Here is a 22,500-nt window from a genome sequence, read left to right on the forward strand (position 1 = left end):
CAATATGCATGTATCAATTCGCATGCGAACGCTATCTGAGGGTACCCTTTCTCTTGGGTGGAGGGAACTTTATTTCTGTTTGGATATTTGAGTGCAACGTTTTTCTGCTTCGTCCGGAGGTTTCTTAGTCGCTTCTTCGGAGGGTTTCCTGCTTCTCTTCGGGTATGGAAGGATGAGCTAGATGTAGTTTACTGCCACATAGTTGTGAGTGACCATGATCTTGGAAGAACTTCTTTCTACTGTCTCTGTCATACATATGTATACGTATGTATATATGTATATATATATATATATATATATATATATATATATATATATATATATGTATGTATGTATATATAATATATATATATATATATATATATATATATATATATATATATATATATATATATATATATATATATAAACATATAGAAATAGATAGATAAGATAGGATCAGGCCAGCAACCTCATCTCAGAACACTTACCGAGATCTGGAAGAATAAAACCTTGTGCCTTGTGCTATTAGGGAACAGAACGTGTGTATGTGTGTGTGTGTGAACAATCAGATATGTTGCACAGGGTGCAAGACGATTATATAAGCGAAGTGTACAGTATATCTTGCATGAGCATTATTGTCACTTATATCCTGAACAAGGCATTCATCGCAGGACATTTAGTTGGGACATCACTTGCAGACCACCTAGCTGACTCCTTCACCGGTTGTTGAGTTTAGAGTTGTTATTGAAATACAGCTATTCAAAGCATTGAAGTATGTAATATCAACCGAGCCCGATTTCACACTTGAAAATCGGTCGCTCATGCTATTGCCAAACTGTCTTTTGCAGAAGTATGCTGATTCCTTGGTGTTTTATGTATCACATCATTATTCACATGGTGACAGCTGTATGTGGTATTAATAGTTATGGTAGTCGGAATGCCGAGTATGTTATCTTAATCATCCCAGCGCTGTTTAATGTATGTTGCTTGCATTTGCGTTTTCACGGAAGCCCGCAAATTCAAAATAAGAGAATGCAATGTAGTCAAGTCGTCGTTTTCGAAAGTAAGTTTGTGTTTATTAGATTTCCTGCTATTTTGCCATTTTATTTTTATTTTTGTCTTTTTAATGTGATGGATTTGAGAACAGTATATATTTGTACATTTTGAGAAGTTAAATGAATGGCAGGTATCTGGTTCCTAAAAAAGGTATTTCTCTCTCTCTCTCTCTCTCTCTCTCTCTCTCTCTCTCTCTCTCTCTGTGTACTTGCAATGACGATGAATTCTTGCAAGAGTTGACTAAAATTACCAGCACCAGGATGAACATCAGACTTAAACATTGTAGTCACATTTTCCATTCATCGACCCCGTGCTTGATTTTGTTATTTATCGATAAGCAATTGGCAGAGTTTCTCGCATAGCTACTTTGAGTAATATTTCACTTTATCACACTTCGTACATCACCAGTGATCATTAAAGTTATAATATCAGACAACTTATAATCAGTCAGTCAATATCTCTCCCTTTGTAATGACTTCATAACAACTGCAAAGATGCTAAAAGTCTTGCTGTTGCAAAAAGTCTTGTATTTCATCATATGACGTATTCAAAACCCTTGATTTCATATTAACTAGCCTCTGAAATAGTATTTTTTTATAATTGTTATAATTATGTTTTACCATTCATACTGTTGTCGTTGTTAGTATTAGATTGAGGATTAGTAAGGTGATGTTATGAATGTAGGTAATGAGTTTTTTGTTTTTTGTCTAAGAAAGACCTAATGATGATTTGCTCACCCCACGGGGCTTATATAGTCTGGTTATGGGGTTGGTGGGCGGGAGGGGGTGGGTTGTGTAGGAAGGAGGTGGGATGGCATGGCCTTCCTTACGAAGGATACGATGTTTCTCTTATCTTTGGACCTTACACTTCAATTTCCTACTTGTTTCAGGACCCTTCCCCCCCTTCCTCCACCCCCACCCTCCTTCGATAGATACCGAAAACATTTATTGACCTTTCACATGTTATTGTCTGCGCTTGTTCAGCTGTTTGGGGAGGCGGTAATAATCATTTCACGGTATTTTTCCCCAACACAAAAATAGTTTCGTTTCGCGGAAAGGTTTATTTTGATATTTTAAGGGACGACTCTGTTTGATCTCCCGATTATTATCATCACAGGCGATCGTTTTGTGGCTTGGCTTTTGTTCCGTTTGGGATTTTGCTGATGTTTCGAGTGCGCCATCTCGCTTTTTTTTTTTATTTAAATTTCTATTCTTGGTGTTCGTGTGTTTAAAAGTGAAAGAGCATTGGTGTTACATCTCTCTCTCTCTCTCTCTCTCTCTCTCTCTCTCTCTCTCTCTCTCTCTCACACACACACAAACTTTCTCACTCTCATACACACACACACACAAACTTTCCCTCTCATACACACACACACACAAACACTTTCTCACTCTCTCACATACATACATACATACATACACTCTCTCTCTCTCTCTCTCTCTCTCTCTCTCTCTCTCTCTCTCTCACACACACAAACAAACAAACAAACAAACAGACAGCCGGGTTATGAAGATTTGCAGAAGAATCCAAAGCATATAGTTATTTCTCTTATCCATGAAGAGTGAATCATTTACAAAGGCGACTAGGCTTGCAAACCTCTGCCACAAAATATATGACTGTTTAATATTGTGGAATGTTCCAGAAGCTGAGATACATAACTTTTTAGTTTTTTTTACGATGCCCTGTTGCGAATTTCTAAAACTGTTCTCGGTATTTGCAACATTTGCATTGACCAGTTTTGGTAGTGATGTAGCAAGCCACTAAGTTATTTCATTGAACATGTTATTTAGAAATGATCATACGCCTTTATTTTCTTTTGACACTTTGGTTATAGTAAGTCCCTTCTTCAACATATTTTGGAAACCACTCGAAAATTATTAGATAAATGATAGCTCATTCCACTACTCAGGTTCTGTCCGGTTTGCGTCAAGCTTAAAAACCCACGATTGATTTTTAGATTAATTTTTCTGGATGATCCGAGAGAGAGAGAGAGAGAGAGAGAGAGAGAGTCTCTTAAAACGCGAGGGGTCAAAGGCGGCACCGAGTCTTTGGTGCTTGGTTGGTTCTCTGCGGCCAAAACCTTTGTTTCCGAGCACACTCACATTCGGTGCCGTTTCGCTCTACGGCAAGTTTTACCCTCTTTGGAGTTTTTTGCGCAGCGCCTTACCCAGAGGGCCTGAAATTTCGGGACTAGGAGGCTCTCTCTCTCTCTCTCTCTCTCTCTCTCTCTCTCTCTCTCTCTCTTAAGAGGGCAGTCCAAAGGGAAGGGGAGAGTGTGAGGTGGATACTAAGGTGTCAGGGGGTGGGGGTTGGAGTAGGCGAAGGGACACCGGGCAATGCAGCTGATCCAAAAGGAACCGCTTTGGGGGATAATGTTTTCGTGTATTTTTAATGCAGCTTAAAGAACACAGGGTGTTTTGTTCTTTTATCATATATTTTCCAATGGGATGAGTACCATCCCCCGCCCCCTTCCTATCCCATCCCCCCTCTCTCTTCTTTTCTTTCAGAAGGCGGCAAGGTTAAGGTTGGACTGAATGTAAGTTTTTGGAGTAATTCATTGTCTAAGTGGCTCCTCTTTTTATTTCTCTCTTTTTTCATCGAGTCATTTTTCCCCTCATTTCTTTTCGACTTTCCCTTTTACATTTTCTTTTAGGATGAGTCGAAGCGCTTGTGTGAGGATCAAGGCAAATACTCTCCTCCTGCTCCTCCTCCTCCTCCTCCTCCTCCTCCTCCTCCTCCTCCTCCTCCTCCTCCTCCTCCTCCTCCTCCTCCTCCTTCTCCTCCCCCGCTGCAACAAAATATGCATCCCGTAATTGCATACTGGACTGCTCTACATCTTTGAAGAAGAAATTGCAGTATTCCGTTTGTGTGCTCTTAGCTTTCACAGCAGACTTAGATGCGTCAAGCTCGTTGTCTCCATCCACGTATGTATATGCGTATGCACGCGCTGGTATGCCCATTACGCTAGGCATCGTCGGAAATTCTAAATTAAATGCCGGAGAAACAATTGCAGTTGGAATTTGTGTTAAAAAATCCAACAGATGTAGAAAATAGTTAGAACTTCTGATTCGAAATTAGGCGAGCGACTCCATTTGCATAGGGGGCTGTTTGTGGAGGAGACGGGAGAGAGAGAGAGAGAGAGAGAGAGAGAGAGAGAGAGAGAGAGAGAGAGAGAAGCATTGTTTGTTCATTGGAGCATGTGCTTGCCGGATTATTTTATTGTTTATGTTTTTCCTTTGTCGGCATTTGCGATACAATTCGGTTTGAAAAGGATGGAAAAGGATGGTGCCCTTAATTGATGTAAGTTGGTTATCCAGCATTGTCCCTCGGCCTTTTTCTTGCGTTATTTTGCCATTCTTAATTGCCTTCTTTTGCTCTCGTTATTTAGGAAGACTGGTCATTAACCCCTGAGGACTTTCGTTGTAAATACACTGTACAGACATCACATGAGTGTGAATGAAGTTGGGGCACTCATGAGTATTACAATGCCGCCTAGAGAGAGTAAGCCATTTCGCACTCAAAATCAATGAATTGGGTCACACGTATGGAAAGGGTGTGGGGGTGGGGGTGGGAGGCGGGTTAACATATCGTTTTATTGATGATTCACGGGTTTCTTCTCGTACCCAGGATTCTGCTCGTTTCTGTTCGGTTTTATTATTATTATTATTGCTATGATTAATATTTATTATACACACAAACACACATATATATATATATGTATATAGTTTCCTATACTAGTGTTTGGCTTAGGGAGATTTTTATTCGTTTTTATATTTTATTTTATTCCTAAGTCTCAGTTTTTCACATTACTGTATATTAGCATTTCAAGTATTTTTCATTCGCTTGGATATTCAAGTGGTACAGCGTAAGATGTAAGTTACATTTATATTATAATGACACCGTTAGAGAGTATGCGTGCCTGAGATTGACTTGATCGCCATCGTTTTGATTAATTGGGGCCCTTCGGAATTTTAGTTTAATATTATTGTAACAAATATTATTAGTTTACTTGACCCGTCGTCAAAAATAACATTAGAAATTTACATAGCAATATTTAAATTTTGTCGTATTTCCATAACATAAAGTGCATTATGTTCCTGTGCGTTTTCAAGTTTTAAGACATTGTGGCATTCAAATTTGGAGTTCACAACCTATGGTCGTACCTATTTCTCACAGAAAACGTATTAATGTGACAAAATTTTTGTGTAGCATGACTGATGCTCAAAAACTGCAGTTATTAAAATGGAACAAGCCTGGAAGGCTCATGACTTGGACGTCAAGCTTCCACAGAATAGAGCAAAGTCCATAATATTATGGAAAAAAATTAAACTTAGAAAATACAAATGAAATCAGTATAATATATAGATATATTTTTACATCTGTAGTCGAATCCACGATGTTTACAACTATAATAATAGTGGCTTGACTTCTCCATGTACATTTAGTGGAAATAAAATATGTGCAAAATTAAATATAGCAAAAGTAATAATGATTTGATTTATGGATTCGGATTTTAATGCAGATTTTTAACTTTCTTAGCACCTCTCTCTCCCTCTATCTCTCATCTTTATACATAAAATATTATATATATTTATATATATATATATGTGTGTGTGTGTATATTATATATATATATATATATATATATATATATATATATATATATATATATATATATATATATATATATATATATATATATATATATATATATGTATGTATATGTATATATATATATGTATATATATATGTATATATATGTATATCTATATATATATAGATATATTATGTATATATATATATAATATAATATAATATATATATATATATATATATATATAATATATATATATATATATATATATATATATATATATATATATTATAGTTTGTAGATTGCATAGCCATGTACAGTTTAATCTTGTTGACATTAATTTTTATATTACATTAGTCATTAAGATTGAAACTAACCTTATTTTAATAGGATACTAGTTTTTTCGTAGTAATCTAGCACCGCTGTTTATTGGAGTGCATATACAGACGCCGGAGGGTTTAACGAGGAGGAGGTCACATGGGGTACCCAGACGTTGAGGTCGGAGGTCACTTGCCCAAAGTTACAGAGGTCAAGTGTCTACGTGATTAGACTATTATGCAATTGAACATTTTCTTTCGAGCTTATTGGTATTCTATGCAGTCCCTGGTTGTAATTGTTTTAACTTTTTGTGTTTTGCGACTTCACAGTAATTGATAATGCAACAAAGGGAACCACAGTTCTTCAGATCTGTTGATTATTCTGGCGATGCCTTACAGGGAGGCGTTAGGTTGATTGATTTATTTGGTTATGTAATCTTGCGTATCAACGGCTTTGCAGTGATCACCACTGGATATATATATATATATATTTGGCGGTACTAGCGATAAATATCTGTCGTGTTTTAAGGTTTTGTTTCCTTCTGACATGATCAATAATGGTGAAGAATTCCAAAAGGGGACATTTTATGTCAATGCTCAGGAAAAACGATAAAGATATAAGAGTATTTTCTTTTATAATATTTGAATCCTTGGAAAATGTTATATTTTTATTTCGCTGGGCTGATTCGAAAGCGCAAAAAAGAATAAAACACTGTTTTGCATATGACTGTTCCGAAAAGGTCAAAAGCGTTCTAATTGTTTATTTAATCTCTCTTGAAGATAGAATCTTTTTTATTAAACCTGCCGTCACAATGTGTCTGTATGCTTAACTTCAGTTTTGTTTCAAGAGAATGACCTTTTTAATCCAGCTAGAAGACTAAGACTTTGTTCGAATCTAAACTGGGTATTATATTTGATGTACCTTAAAGAGAAAAGGTCTTTTCTTCAAATTCATGAAAGAATTACTGTATATCAATCCAGCTTGCAGAAATGTCCGTGCTTGGAACTAAACTAATGAAAAGGAAAAAGTTTGCATTTCAATATAGTTGAGACAAATAAGTTGTATCTTCAATTTGGCCTTAGATTAAAATTGTTAAATTTAGCCTAGTGTCTTTACTACTTTTTAAAGTTCTTAAATTCAGCTTGGAGAAAAACATCTGGTTATGTTTTGTTAAATCTACCTTTAAAAAACTAAGTATTTTATCTTTCCCTGAACCTGAATTTGAGGTATGAAAAGCAGTCCTCTTCCGTCTCTTGAAGTCAGCTTAACTGGAAAAACATTTACTTATATTTCCTTAAATCTAACCTAAAGAACTAATAATTTGTTTTTTTCGAGTCTTAACTGAAGAGAGAAGTTTTATTTTGTCTTTCGTCAGCTTAAAGAGAAATGGGTTTGATTGTATTTCCTTAAATCTAGCCTTGAAAACAACTTGTCCGCTGCTCTCGAAAAGTACTTAAAATTATAGGCTTTTGTCCGTCTTTGCCCGGATTCAGCTAAATGAGAAATGAGTTTGATTGTATTTCTTTAAATCTTAAAACATTTCATCAACTTTTCTCGAAACTTACTTAAAGGTAAAGACTTTGTTCGTCTCTGCACGAGTTTGCCAACAAAAATGGGTTTGGTTGTAATTTCTTAAATCTATACTTCAGAACAAATCATCATTTTTCGTTTCAAACCTTCATAGAAGCCATATGCCTGTGTTTGTCATTTCTTCATTTAAGCTTAAAGAGAAACAGGTTTGGCCGCATTTTCTTGAATCAGTCCTGAAGAACAACTCATCTGTTTTTTAGTTCTCACTTGAAAAATATGGCCCTTTTTGTCATTTTTTCAATTCAGCTTAAAGAGAAAGGCGCTTGGCCGAATGTAGCTCAGCACTGATGTCCAAATTCAAGCGTCGCACCATTGAGCCATTGCTTGTTTATGGCTGCAGTAAGGCTTCCCTCCAATTCTCCCAACTGCGGCCACCCCTGATTCGGTTGTTTTATTGCCTGGAGTTTGTTTGGAACGTTTGTTTTTAAATATTCCGGATTTTAAGAAGTTACAGCGAATTTTCTTCGATATGTGCGCCCCTAAGATGCAATAAGGCCGTTATTGTCCATTTGAATGTCTTCATCATCGTCTGTGTTATTGATAACTTTCGTGGTAGCTTACCTCACGTACTTTGTAGGTATCACTTACTGGATTGTTATTATTATTATTGTATCATTATTATCACAATACCTACTCCTTCAATCCTTTCAACTGCAGGATATCCCGTACGTCCTGAACTGCGTTGCATCATAATCTTCAGAATGAAAAAAGAATGCGGCAAACGCCCTTAGCCATCGGCCGTACTCTTCCCAATCAGATGCATGACTCCATTACTTCAGAGCAATGGCATCTCTCTTTAAGACCTTCGTTGCGTTGCCCCTCGGCTTTAGAGTGCCGGTGGATATCTCCGGCACTGTGCGTGTGTGTGTTCATGTGTGTGTGCGTGCTAGATTTGTGCCTGTCAGGCTTCGTTGGTTCGTTGCTTTGTTGTTGTAATGTGATTGGTATGTGGTGATTAAGTCAGTACTTTTCAAGGAGTTATGTATATATATACATATATATATATATATATATATATATATATATATATATATATATATATATATATATATATATATATATATATTAATATGTATGTATGTATATATTATGTTTGTGTGACTTTGTTTATGTATGTATATATATATATATATATATATATATATATATATATATATATATATATATATATATATATATATATATAAAGATAACGAAAGAAATTATGATGTATTCACAGCTTAGAGGATAATTTAACCTTATTTTTTTTTCAACGGAGAGTAATTTCATGAAAGTGCTGAGTCAGCTGTTACTGAACTATCAATGTGAAAATCTCCCCCAAGCTAGAAGAAAATATTAAATTCCTTTGTCGTCCTGCACAGCATTTGCTTCTCTTTTCATCTTCTTGTTAGAGAGAGAGATACTTGCTTTGTTATCAAGGTAAATTTGATATTACAATAAAATATTTTGTGCGAAGAAGATATAGGCACAGAGAAGAATCATATGTTTTGAATAAATTGTGAATGAGATTTATTATATTTTAGGTTATTTATTTTCTTATCTATTTCCAACAAACTGACGTTTGCAGTAATATACCGTGATTATAGGTTTGAGAGGGGTTAAGCAAAAGTCAGATATATTTTTTCAAAATAATTTGGAACAAGTATAAAACCGACAAATTTATGAACTCATAATTTATGTGTATGTGGTTATAACAAACGTTAGTTAAGGGAACCTAATGCTCACGAAAGAGGCTGCGGTTTTAGCAATATATAATTGTGTTGGAAAGACTTTCCTGTATCTGTGATAGCGAGAGTTTACATTCCTACCTTTTCTTATTAATTTGACCTTCTCTCTCTCTCTCTCTCTCTCTCTCTCTCCTCTCTCTCTCTCTCTCTCTCTCTCTCTCTCTCGAACGCAATGTGTGCATTTATAAAAGTTTTAATTTGCATGTTGGTATGCATATACATATATATATATATATATATATATATATATATATATATATATATATATATACATATATATATATATATATATATATATATATAATATAGATAAGAGAGAGAGAGAGAGAGAGAATGGTGCAACAAGAAATCCAAAGCGATATTCGTTTTTGCTGATACGAACAGAGACACGCACACACTCACGGAAAGGCAGGGAGAGAGGGATTTTTGGGGGAAGGGGTCCGGAGAGGGGGTCAAGTCTAAGTGTTCAACACACATCAATTGGCAGAGCAAACAACTGTTTTGAAATGCACAGGACGGAGTTGAACAACACAGCCTCTTTTTAGGGATTAGGAAGTAAGGCCGCCGTTTCTGGTGCAGAATGTACGACTCCCAGATTTTTTTTCTTGTTGTTTTATCGTTTGCCTTTGATAAAAAGGATGATACAGAATAAACTGCGTGAATTTATCAGCTATTTTTCTTTCTTTTCTTTCTTCGCCTCTACGATAAATCGATTGGCTTTAATAGAATAGTCACATTTCAAAGTTATGATTCTGTTTGTGGGAATACACTTGTCCATACTAGTAATACACACAAACACACACTTATATATATGTATATATATATATATATATATATATATATATATATATATATATATATATATATATATATATATATACACACACACATATATATATATATATATATATATATATATATATATATATATATATATATATATATATAAAATGTGTGTGTGTGCGATGCTTGTGTGTAAAGTTTTTATTCGTACTGCTGTGTAATCGAGTTGATATCGGTTGAAGCATGGATTTAAAACTCCCATATCTCTGATTAATCTTACAATAGTAGGATATGATGATGCTTTAAAACTGAATCCCTTTTCCAATTAGAAATAAGTATTAAGGATGCGGATATACTCGGTGACAGGAAATAAAAGTTTCTGAAATATTTTTGTTATGTGAATATGCTTTGTGTAATTGTCTAGAGCGGGATAAGATATATTGTACATGAAATGTCAGTTTACGCGTAAATTTGTGCGTCTTGACAGAATCTTTCTGGTACCTGGGGTTTAATTTTGTCCGACATATTCAGATTTATCCAGTATACAAAAATTTCGGGATTAGTACTTATTATCCTTAGACATTTAGCGATTTAGTTTCAAGATATAATTTATTCCAACTGAAGCTGATATATTTTTCAAACTGGTTGTCATACATATGTTTTCATAATGGCTTCTTGAAATTTTATGGGTCATCATACCTGCCGTCCGAAGTCAGTATATGCATTTCATGTAGAGATGTACATTTGTGAGCAGCTGAAATTCAAGGATCGTGAAGATGGATAGTACATATTTTTAATTTGGCACCTCAGAAGAGTATCCATTTTAATCTTGGAATATTTTCATACTTACCACCTGCATATAGCTGAGTCCTGTCCATTGGTTTTTGTTCATAACAGACGCCACAGTTATTGTCAAAACAGTTGAATTTCCAGAAATAAAAGTTGATTGATAGGTATCTTAACGTGCGCTGCTGGCAAAATTCTCAATGTGTATTTCGTATTTATCTCCGCGTTCGGATGATATATGAATTTTCATTTCCTGTAACGTGTCAATTATCGTGATTGGTTTTAGCATACAAAGGTTTATTTTTATAAATTACGAGTCGTGCTACAACTGAAGGCAACATTTTCCTTCGTCCATTTTCTTTACCATGTACATTATGTATATGTATATGTATATGTATATGTATATATATATATATATATATATATATATATACATATATGTATATATAATATGTATATACTGTATATATGTGTGTGTAATTGTAATATAGCCACAATGCCTTCTTAACTATAGAATTCTTCCTTTTTTTGGATACCTTTTCCAAAAAAATATTTGAAAAATTCGAGAGAGCTATTACAATACATAATTATCTAAAAATGTGACTATAGATTCTACATATATATATTATAATACATATATACTGTATCTATATAAAAATGTGACTAGTAGATTCTACATATATATATATATATATATATATATATATATATATATATATATATATGTGTGTGTATATATATATATATATATATATATACATATGTATATATATATATATATATATATATATATATATATATATATATATATATATATATATATATATATATATATATATATATATATAACATAAACTGTGTCCTTAACAAAGGGTTAGTTTAGAGAAAAGACAATAGTTACTAATATACTTCTACGTTTAACTTTGAATTGTGGATGAATCATCTTGGGTGAAAAGCCTACTGCATTTCTACTTCGTCCACCTACACGGAAAGCTCACCAGCAACTCATCAATTCCTCTCCCTGCACACATACTGCGCCTTTAACTTCTTGCACACTCATTCGCGTTTTCTGGATATTAAGGTCCCTCCAGGTTACACTGGTTCATCACACTTTACGCTTTCTTTTCCTCCTTCTTCCCAACCATTCCTTATTTGTATATTCTTTTCACCATCATATCTTCTGTCATTCTTTTTCCAAGATCTAACCATCACACAGTGATCCTTTCTCTCTTAACGTTTGTCTTTCTACGGAAACAATTCATTTCAAGAGCTTGACTTTTTTTACTTCTTTCCAACATTCGCATTTCACTTGTATAAAGGAGATTTGGTTAAACCTTTCTTTTATGCATTCTGAACTTGGCTTCCACTGACACTCCAGGTCTCTTCCTAGTCTCTTGCTTACACCCTATACCACCTTTCTTGTTTCACCTACCAGTCATACTAATATTTCCAAATCTCTGTTTACTCTTATAATTTTACTCACGCTCACATTAAATTTACTCTGGTTCTTATTCTGTCTTCACTACCCCCTATCAGCACTATGTTCTGTAAACATCAGCCAATGCACATTCCATTTACAACCCATTTTATTATCCCAGAACTTTATACCTGCATCTAATATCCTTTTCCTGCCTGCCCATAACACTCCATTCATAAAGATATTAAGCAACCATGGAAACAAAATTCAGAATTCCATCATAAAGTCTTGTACTCACTCTCAACATTCAATCTTCTACGGTGTATACCCTCCGTGTACTCCATGTTGCCTTTGCGGATTCTGTCATAATTTTTTTATAATTCCATGTATGCTACATACAGCCTTTATTTTACATACAAACTTCTGTCATGAATGTTTTATAACAACATTTTTGTACAAACTCTCCCTCCATGTCAGAACCCACTCTGTTCTTCCCTACCCATCCTTCTGTCACCTGTCTTACTCTCTTAGTCAGAATCATGGTATACACTTTCCTTGTATAATAAGTAAGGTTTTACCCATAAAAGTTTTCAGTCACCTCAGTTCTCTTTTATTATATTTACACATACACAAATCCACTTAATCATAGCATATCACTTAAATTCCATCAGTTCTTGGTATCTTTTCACTCAGCCTTTTATCGCCCTCCTTATACATGAACAGTTAACTTCTACAAGCATTCTTTATTTTAGACTAACCTTTTCAACTGTATTTTTCACTTTACTTATTTAACAAATCTTGAAATTACTGGCTGCACTGACCCTAGACTACAGTCGCCCCCCAAATATTTTATCCCCCCTTCACCAAACCTCTCATCCCATTACTTTGTTTTATTTTCCATTTTCCTCCCCTCCAATACCTACAAAGACTCCCTTCTGACTCTTTGACCCCACCTTGGAATTTTACATAGTCCTCAATAATCTTTCCACTTCGTATCTTTAACCTAGCCAATTTTTCATTTATTTGCTCCTTATATGCTCGTCTCATCTTCTTAATGTTACTTGTCTTCAGTACCTTTACAGCCATATTTTCCCCTTTCTCTCCCAATTTTACTTTCTGTCAATTTTAACTTTCGCTTTAACCAAATAGTCATAGATATACCTTCATCCACTCTTCTTATGACCGAAATATTCTTCAATATATATAGAATCTAATGGTTATATTTTTATCAGATAGCCTACATATGTATTTGCAATAGTCACAGTCTCTTAACTTCTCGATTTGTTCATGCATTTTGGATACGCTTATCACTACAAAGCCTAAGACCCAAGTGAATATATAAGTGAAGAAACTCTCGACGGCCGTGGCAGGAGTCGAAACCACAACCGATGTACTTGAATGAGACTGATTTCATACGTTAGAGTGAGGGGAGCCCTATCATTGCGGCTATTACTTTACCTCCATCAGTACCTTCTTCCATCTATTCTGCACTAACACGTGATATAACAAACTCCATTGCTCAGTATATAGGAATTTAGTATTCATATCTTATTTTGAATTCTTATCTTCTTTTGTACAGTGAACAACTCTTGTGTAAATTTCGGGCGTTTAGACACATTTACGCTTCCGATGTAGTATCAACTGTAATGCAATGCATGTCTGTCGTCAGTTTTGCCATTTTACCTGTTTCGCCTTGGTATTTGATTATTGAGTTGTACCATTACATGAACTCCGTTAAGGGAAGCTGCCGCTCTTTTAGCTCGGGCCTTAGTGACATATCGCAAGCTAATTATTTTATCTATATCTCCTTGCTGACTTTGAGAGCAACGACTGTGTTACCGATTTCCTTCGCCCAGTGCACGTACGCTCAAGCAGTGTTTAAGTGTATGTGAGGGCATGTAGCCTAATATACATAGTTTGAGTATTTGTGGATCAAAAGCGTATATTTTAATATCTAGGTTTGAGATTTGTAGCCACTATAAATAGGCAAGGTATAGGTGCGAGATGTGCAAATACTATATCTGTGTAAATTGGAAGATGGCAAGATTATATCCTTTCATCTTTATAAATCCTTTATAATCATACAGTCAGAATTGAATTACAGTTCGTTCAGTAAATATTTCTAATCATATTTCTAATTGTTTGTACTTCTAGTTATCATACTGGTATATTTTCCATGTAATTAATGTTAATTATGATGACGACTTTAACTGTCAGTTAACCAGTTTTACTTCGCCTGAAAGTAGTAGGTGGCCAAATGATCAAGTTCTGCATTCTCATGGCATTGGTGATTTATTCCGTGGCTTATGAGATCGAAAATAATTTTCAAGTTTCTTAGTAGAATATCAGGTCTGTATTACTCCCGACAATCCCCGCACGGTTCATTCCTTTTTATGATCCTTTCATCCTTTTTTGATACCCTCTCTTTCTGAAACTCCCTGGACATCATTATCTTCTTCTCCTTCAGTGTTTCATGTCTCACAAGACGACGGCGAGCATGGACTTAGAATCTTTTCTGTTTCTCGCCAAATGCATGATTATCTTAGTACGGTCTTATCATGCTACAGCCTGCTGTAATCAGCAGAAAATCGACTCGGGTTTCTTCTGCAAACGTCTCCTCTCTTGTTGTAGAGGTTCGGGGAATAAAATGCTGACTATACTCCGTGGTCTGTGAGACTGTTTAACCTTAATTAGGGGGAAATAAGAACTGAAGGGAGGAGGAATTTTTCCCCTCTTCAGAAGGCGAGTTGGAAAGATGAAGCAGTTTCTGACCTTCCCATTACCCTGAGACGTTTAGCTAAAACGATTCTCTCTCTCTCTCTCTCTCTCTCTCTCTCTCTCTCTCTCTCTCTCTCTCTCTCTCTCCCCAGCAGTGCATTAATGTCCGTAAATTGAGGAATAAGATCTCTCTCTCTCTCTCTCTCTCTCTCTCTCTCTCTCTCTCTCTCTCTCTCTCTCTCTCCTTGTTATTATGGCTGGACGGCAACATTTCCAGTGGCAGATATATCTACAGAAGAACATCAATAAGGCCATAGTAATCCCGGAAAGAACGCGTTCCGCTCCCGCTCTCTCTCTCTCTCTCTCTCTCTCTCTCTCTCTCTCTCTCTCTCTCTCTGCAATAAAATTTAATGTTATTTGTTTTTCATCACCCCCATTATTATGAGTGAGTAAGACGGTAATTTCAGTATTGATATCCGGATAATTGCTTGGGGTTATCGATATACACACTGCGCATAGTTCATGTAATAATAAAGTCTTTGTATAGTGAAACCAGGATTTTATTCTCAATTTAGTTTCAGTAGTTTCAATTGAAGACTTGAGTCTTATTTGAAATATAGATATTGCGCTTTGCGCTTTAATGTTAATTCATGTTCCACGATAATGTAATGTTATGGCTTTTTATTTACACGATAATATTAGGAGGACTTGTGATTTTCGTCACGAGTGTTTAGTAAAACAGCTGTTGTCTAGTTTGAGTCCTGATGGTAGCGTATACCATCACTTCTTATGGAACGTAGATACATAGCCCGATCTTGCCATGCGCTGAACTTGTATTAAGTAGGTATTAATCGTCATAGAAAAAAGTAACGAGAGAGAGAGAGAGAGAGTAGAAAAGAACGGACAAGGAGGCATATAAAACGATAGAGGCAGCCTAAAACTTGTAGTATGTAAGAGACAGATGATAATGAGGCGAATAATGAGCATATAAACTGTACAATATAATACTGTACAATGTATGTAATATATATATAATATATATATATAAAAATATATATATATATATATATATATATATATATATATATATATATATATATATATATATATATATATATAATGTTGTGTGTGTATGTGCATGCATTTCTCTTTCACCTTTATAACTCTTTCATATATTAGTGTTTCGTCATGAACCTTTGATTTCGGGACGAGATAGCTAAAGAAATGGTACTTCTTGTGTTGACTGCGTCCGCTATCTCTTGGTAGTTACCTATCCAAGGATTTGAACATCCAACCAGAGCACAAGATGTTGCAAGTCGGGATCCCAGAGGTGTTATAAATTTCTTTTTCCTCACTTGATTCACATATGAAAACTTCACGGAAACAGCTGTATTAAACTCTTCTTGTAAGCTTAAACATTTATACTTCTCTTGAAGAAAATACAATATTTTGCTTTATTATTGATAAGATATAATGTTTGGGTATTAAGCAGGTCGTAATTTTTTTGTCTATGAAATCATATCATGTTAGAAGAATTAACTTTTATTAATTTATATAAATCCAGTACTTCTTCCAAACTTCTGTTTTCTGCTGGTATCATGAATTAATACACATACGCATATATATATATATATATATATATATATATATATATATATATATATATATATATAATTATATATATGCAATTATATAATTATGTATGCATGTTTGTGTGTGTACATCATGTGCTTTTTGTTTACAGAAGATATGGCGTTGATTTGCATGAGTGATTGACAGATATTCTAACAGGAAGACACATAAATATATATATATATGTATATATATATATATATATATATATATATATATATATATATATATATATATATATATATATATATATATATATATATATATATATTTATTTATATATATACACATACATACATACATGCATACATACATACATAAAAACTCATTGCTAACGTTACTAGAATTTCATTCCCACAAAAATCATGATAAGAAGAGATGAAAATTCGAGTGAATGATGATATAGCTGTGTGTTGCTTAGCATAAATAACTTGGAAGAATCTTTGGCGAGAGCAAATGAAATATTGCGTCGAGATCAAGCCAGTGCGAGGGGAGGAGGAGAAGGAGGAGCTGGAAATTGAAATGATATTTCGCCCGCGTTGCTCCGCGTCAAAAAATATCCTGCATAAGGTCTCCAAAAATCACGTTATACTACAGGAGATATATAGACAAGAGCGTCGTTGTTCAAGAATCGCCGATGAAAGGGATTAACGAAGAGCAGAAACAATCTCTCGCTCTTTTTTTTATTCGTTATTTGGTTAAGTCTCTTGTTTTCCGTTGCACTTCTCCCATGTTTTGTAATAAAGGCGTTGCAGTTTTTAATTTCGCAATTTTGCTGCTGTGGCAGCGAGTTTCATGGTGTGTATTTCAGAGATGTTGCTGTTTATGGTCCAGACGCGACACCAAGAGATGAAACTTGCATTTGACAGTCTTTCTTTCTAGTTTTTATTCGAGTTGAAATGATTGAGCAATAGGCTAAACGTGGTTATATGTTTCCCGTTCAGTAAGATTAAAAGTGAACATCTGGATTAGAATTTATGGCTTAATTCATAGGCTTAAGTTGATTAATCCCCTTCTTTATTTCTAAGATTTCACAATCAGATATTAGACGATTACCTTTCTAGCTGAGGATGAGCTGCTCTTATCATTTGGCATTTTAACTTCCACATTCTGAGTGGCCCAAACTGAACCCGAGAAAGAGAAGACTTCTGAGAGATTGTCGTAGTAAGTACAGTTAACTTATTTTCCACCAACGAAGAACGTGTTTTGAATGAATAGGTCGTAATTATGACGTACCACTTAGCCTCCTCGTCAGTGAATCATCATAAAGCATCGTTGAAACCTGTTCCTGGACTATGGGTCTCTCATTGTTCGTCTTCTCTAATCTTAGGGAACATTAGATGGTTTTCGGTTCTTAGAGGAAGAACCTCATCGTTATAGCAATTACGCTCAGTTGTTTTGAGGGCATTGTGATTTGCCGTTTCTATAATTTGCTAGTTGGTTATTGCGTAAGAATTTTGCTAATATGCCATTCAATAAAACGCTTATGAACTTCTTTTGATCACCAATGAGTAGGCCATAGTTTTGCAGACGTCACATTGAAAGCCGTGCTATATTTTCATTAAGAAAGTATAAGGAAGATTTGGTCAAGTAGTATCTTAGAGTATTTAAGGATTTATTGCAGGAAATCGTATTTGTTGTGCAGAGAGCAATGCCAAATCATCATCCTCGCATACTGTGAGGAAAGTCTGTGAAAGTGCTGGGGTGAGGTCTTGAGCAGAGGAGAGAGAGAGAGAGAGGAGAGAGAGGTCTCGAGGAGAGGAACGGTTGGCAAGCCTGGTAGAAGCAACAGTTGCAGGGGGAGGGTTAGGAGGAAATGCAGGAGGGGGCTCGGCAAAGGGGGTCGTCGTTGGGGGGTTGAAAGGGGCGGAGCGAAGGCGATTGGGGTGGAGCGGAGAAATGGGGGTTTTGGGGCGGTGGAGTTCGGGGTTTTTGGGGGGAAAGGAGCCTGTGTGGGGGAGGAGAAAGGCGCTTGCCAGATGCGCGATGCTAAGAGAAAGATTACGCTAGTTTTTGACTTGGAGGGAGAATTTTAACTGCACTTTCGATGACTCTGATGGAATATTATTATGGAACTGTGGGGTGCAATTTCTTGATGAGAGGAGCTCGCTGTTTCCGAAGTTGTTACGTTGAAAGTTGGGAGCTGAATTCATTTCTTGCGAGTTTGGTTGGAGGGTAGAATAGAATCTTTTTATCGCGTCGTCGAATTGTTTCTTTTTTCTTTTTCCCCTGAAAGGATGTTATCTGCATTTTCTTACACGTCATTCGACCCTGGTTGCTAAGGCTTAGCGTAGGCGCGTGAGGCCCGAGAGGGTGATGAGGGGAAAAGAATGTGCAAGACGAGATCACGTTGGCCTTTTCTTGTGTGTTACTTTTATTCGGGGGGGTCATCGGTGTCTCTTCATCAGAGAATCCAGCAACCATATGTTAAACTGCGCAAGTCCAGCAGCTCTAGCATTTACGCCCGCGGTTTCATTCACAGGTGTCGAGAGAGCATACTTCACACTCCATGACACTGCCATGCTGCCCACACGTTCCACAGCTTTGCTCCAGTAACAGCTAGAGAGAGAGAGAAAGAGAAAGCAGGGCGGGAGGGATGTGCTTGCTTTCGAATATAACTATCCGGCAGGTTTGCAAGAGCACCGCCTAAGGAAGGGGATGATGAGAGTATGTGCTGTTATGACGATAGGTTTCACACGTACTCGTTAGCTTTTTATCGGTGATGAATAAGGCATTTTATGACGCCGTAATGACCTATTTGGAACTATCACCTGAAGTAGCGTTATTTGAGAAATATTTTCGGGGATTTCGAGTTTCAACTCTCCCACTCTAAAATCCTTGGAAAATCGCCCTACGGAAATGCACCTTTGGTCTGAGATATCTGGTTCACTATCATGTAACTGGGAGATTCATGATCACTGTCTTCCTCCTGTTAATAAGCGAGGTGCTGTAGGTAAGCGCACAACCGTTTTCCAACAGGACAGCAACAAGCAAACCCGCGAAAGCAGCGTCAGAGTTACTCTTCTGTAAGTTTTGGTGTCGGGGCACCGGGGCAGCGGTGGGAGAGAGGCAGCAAGCAACGAGTGACTGGGGCGATACCCTCTGGACTCAGTAGGTGCTGCCCCACAACCAAAGCGGCGAGGGCACACACCCACACACTGTTTGGGCACACATTTTTCATCTATCCTCGTTCTTTTTCAGAAGTTTAGATCTACGGTGGGTGAGTGAAGGAGCCAGAGGAGTCTGATGCCTCAGGGTATCCTAAGGGTATCCTTGGCACATTAGGAAGAGACAGTCGCAAATGTGATTGATCGTCTTCAAGAAGTTGTCAGGGTCTTTCATTCCGACAGAACACTGATAAGTTGGGTGAATGGTGATCACTACCGCCAATTAGGTTACAGTTTCTAACTAAAAATCACCAGTATTTATCAGGGTACAGCTCTCAAAAACGTCAGGGTACGAGGTATTTTTGCTGCAGGCGCCGTGTCTACAACACGGCTCGCGGTGTGCTTGTGTGTGTGATCTCTGTGCCTGTGTGCTTTGTGGAACTTCACAAAACTGCGGATTCTGAAATTAATTAAGTAGGCCTAGGGAAGCAGGCCGTTTCAGAGACTCGTGTCAAGTGGCAGTTCTTGTCGCTTTATGGTCGAGGAAGAATATGAAACAGAAGGAATTGAATGAGTCAATGTAATCTAGACGAAACGTGTGTAGTTGTATGGCGTGTGTCCACTGCCCTCCGGATCACATACGCGTATCGCCATTTCACTTGACGCAACGAGTGCCCGGCAAGGGAAAAAACGTTGGTCAAAAACGTGTGGGAAGCGCCAGGAAAGGATAGGTGCAGGAACCGTCTTGCGGTGGTTAGTTTTTATCAGCGAGTCGGATGAATGGTTGTCCCCTCACCCTGAGAAACCTATGACATGCCCTTAGGCCCATAAAACTAGTCTTGTGTGGCGAGCACTATGACATCATCACCATCGTCGTCGGAGTCCGGCCTTCCGAGTCTTATCTCTTGAGGAGTCGGGTGGCCCCATTGAAGAGGGGCTGGGCTTCATGATTACATCTTGACGCAACTATTGTTTTAACGAAGAGATCAATTGATCCACCCTCTCTTCTCATATACTGTCCTCGTTTTCCATCTCGCCTTTCTTTTGTTTCCAACGGCCGGGCTGGCAGCTTAGGTGCGCCTGCAACAGCTATTGCATTGATACTCAAACGATGGATTCATTGCATCGCTCTACGTAAATCCTTAAAAACATCTCTTCAAAACCGCCGTGTGTTTTGATCTCTCCGTTGGTTTTTCGCCATTTGTAATAAAACTTTTTGTCCTCTATGTATGAAAGAACGTCTCTCCTTGCTGACATTTGATGGAACTGATATCTCCTTAACAGATGGATTTTACGTTGATGTAAGTTGATTTAAGAAAAAATAAACCAACTGTGGTGGCATTTAATGATTAATGTATAAGAATAGCTTTGAACGACCTCTGCTTCGAAATTTCAGTAACGAGAGTGATTTCGGTGGAAGGCAACTGATATAGGATTTCTAGGTGGTTATAATTTTCATTGCCTTTGGACAGTATAAAAAAGAAGGAGTTTTAGTGTCTGGGACAAAGACAACCAGGTATGTGATGCCTTGAATGCTAATTACTGTGGACGTCTTACTTGGTACATATCCCTTCCTTCCGCAGTCTTAGTCCCAGTTCTAAACTCTGTACAGGGAAGTCTCCTGCCTTGATAAGTCTCTACGGAATACAATGGATCATCTGCATAACGGGCGTATGGGCGGGCATCCCGCCCATGCCCCTGCACCCCATATGTCGGCCCATCATCCACCGCCTCCATCCCATCATTATCCTGCCCATCTACCTGACTTCTTCAGGTTTCATCAGCCTCCGGCGCCCATGGTAATTATAGCTGTTATGTGTTTTATTTTTGTCCTATCGTTACTGCGATCGCTACGGACCGCTCTCGTGCCTATCGTTGGCCCCAGATTTACGTGTTTTGAAGGTTGCGATGCCCTAATGAAGCCATTTACTCACGTCATTAACGGTGTTATTGTCCAAGGGAGAGGTTACGGCAATTAATGGTAACATTTTTGATTAACGCAGTAAGTATATATATATAAATTATATATATATATATATATATATATATATATATATATATATATATATATATATATGTAATATATATATATGTATATGTGTGTGTGGTGTGTGTGCATATGCATACATACATATATATATATATTATATACAATATATATATATATATATATATATATATATATATATATATATATATATATATATATATATATATATATATATATATGTATATATCTAATATATCTTGCCTCACTTGCAACTTATGAAACTTATCTTTCAAGATAATTAATCTGCTTTGTTAGCAACGATCTGTTAAGCGATTTGTTTTGCTAAGTAAGTAGTAATGATTTATGAATGATTTTATGAATGAGATGTAATATCGATTCAAAGTGATCATTATTATGTATAAAATATAATACTGAATAGAAGGGTATCGTTACTATGAATGCAAAGTTATATTTATTTAAAGAATATTTTTTTATGTATGAAAAATTCCATTTATTCGAAGAGTATCATCATCAGGAATGCTCAGTGCTAGTGATTCGAAGAGTATTAATATTATGAATAAAAAAAGTAGCTTTGATGTAAGGATCATCATCATGATTGGTCAAGAGTTGGCTATTGGTTCAGATATCATGTAGAATGAAAAATAGCAATAATTTTAGTTAAATTATCATAAGACAGTAGAATTTGCTCAGTCGATTACTATAATAGGAAAATAGTGCTGATTCAGCTACTGTTATCATGATCAAATATTTGAGCACTCGATCCAGAATGCATCTCAAGT

General features: G+C 36.3%; 1 protein-coding gene across 2 annotated transcripts in view; it reads left to right on the forward strand.

The window, feature by feature from the left end:
• The window catches only part of dati (datilografo), a 1,058,780-nt gene that overhangs the window by 205,381 nt on the left and 830,899 nt on the right, over positions 1-22,500 (forward strand). Inside the window, exon 1 of one of the 2 annotated variants that reach the window (XM_067085713.1) lies at positions 19,802-21,509. The exons of the other annotated variant lie outside the window; for it this stretch is intronic. Coding sequence (XP_066941814.1) covers positions 21,360-21,509 — 150 coding nt within the window. The 5' untranslated portion in view covers positions 19,802-21,359. Of the gene's footprint in view, positions 1-19,801; positions 21,510-22,500 lie in introns of those variants that run through there. 2 annotated transcript variants of the gene reach the window in all.

The sequence above is a fragment of the Macrobrachium rosenbergii genome, chromosome 42, assembly GCF_040412425.1.
Source record: "Macrobrachium rosenbergii isolate ZJJX-2024 chromosome 42, ASM4041242v1, whole genome shotgun sequence".
Lineage (NCBI taxonomy): Eukaryota > Metazoa > Arthropoda > Malacostraca > Decapoda > Palaemonidae > Macrobrachium > Macrobrachium rosenbergii.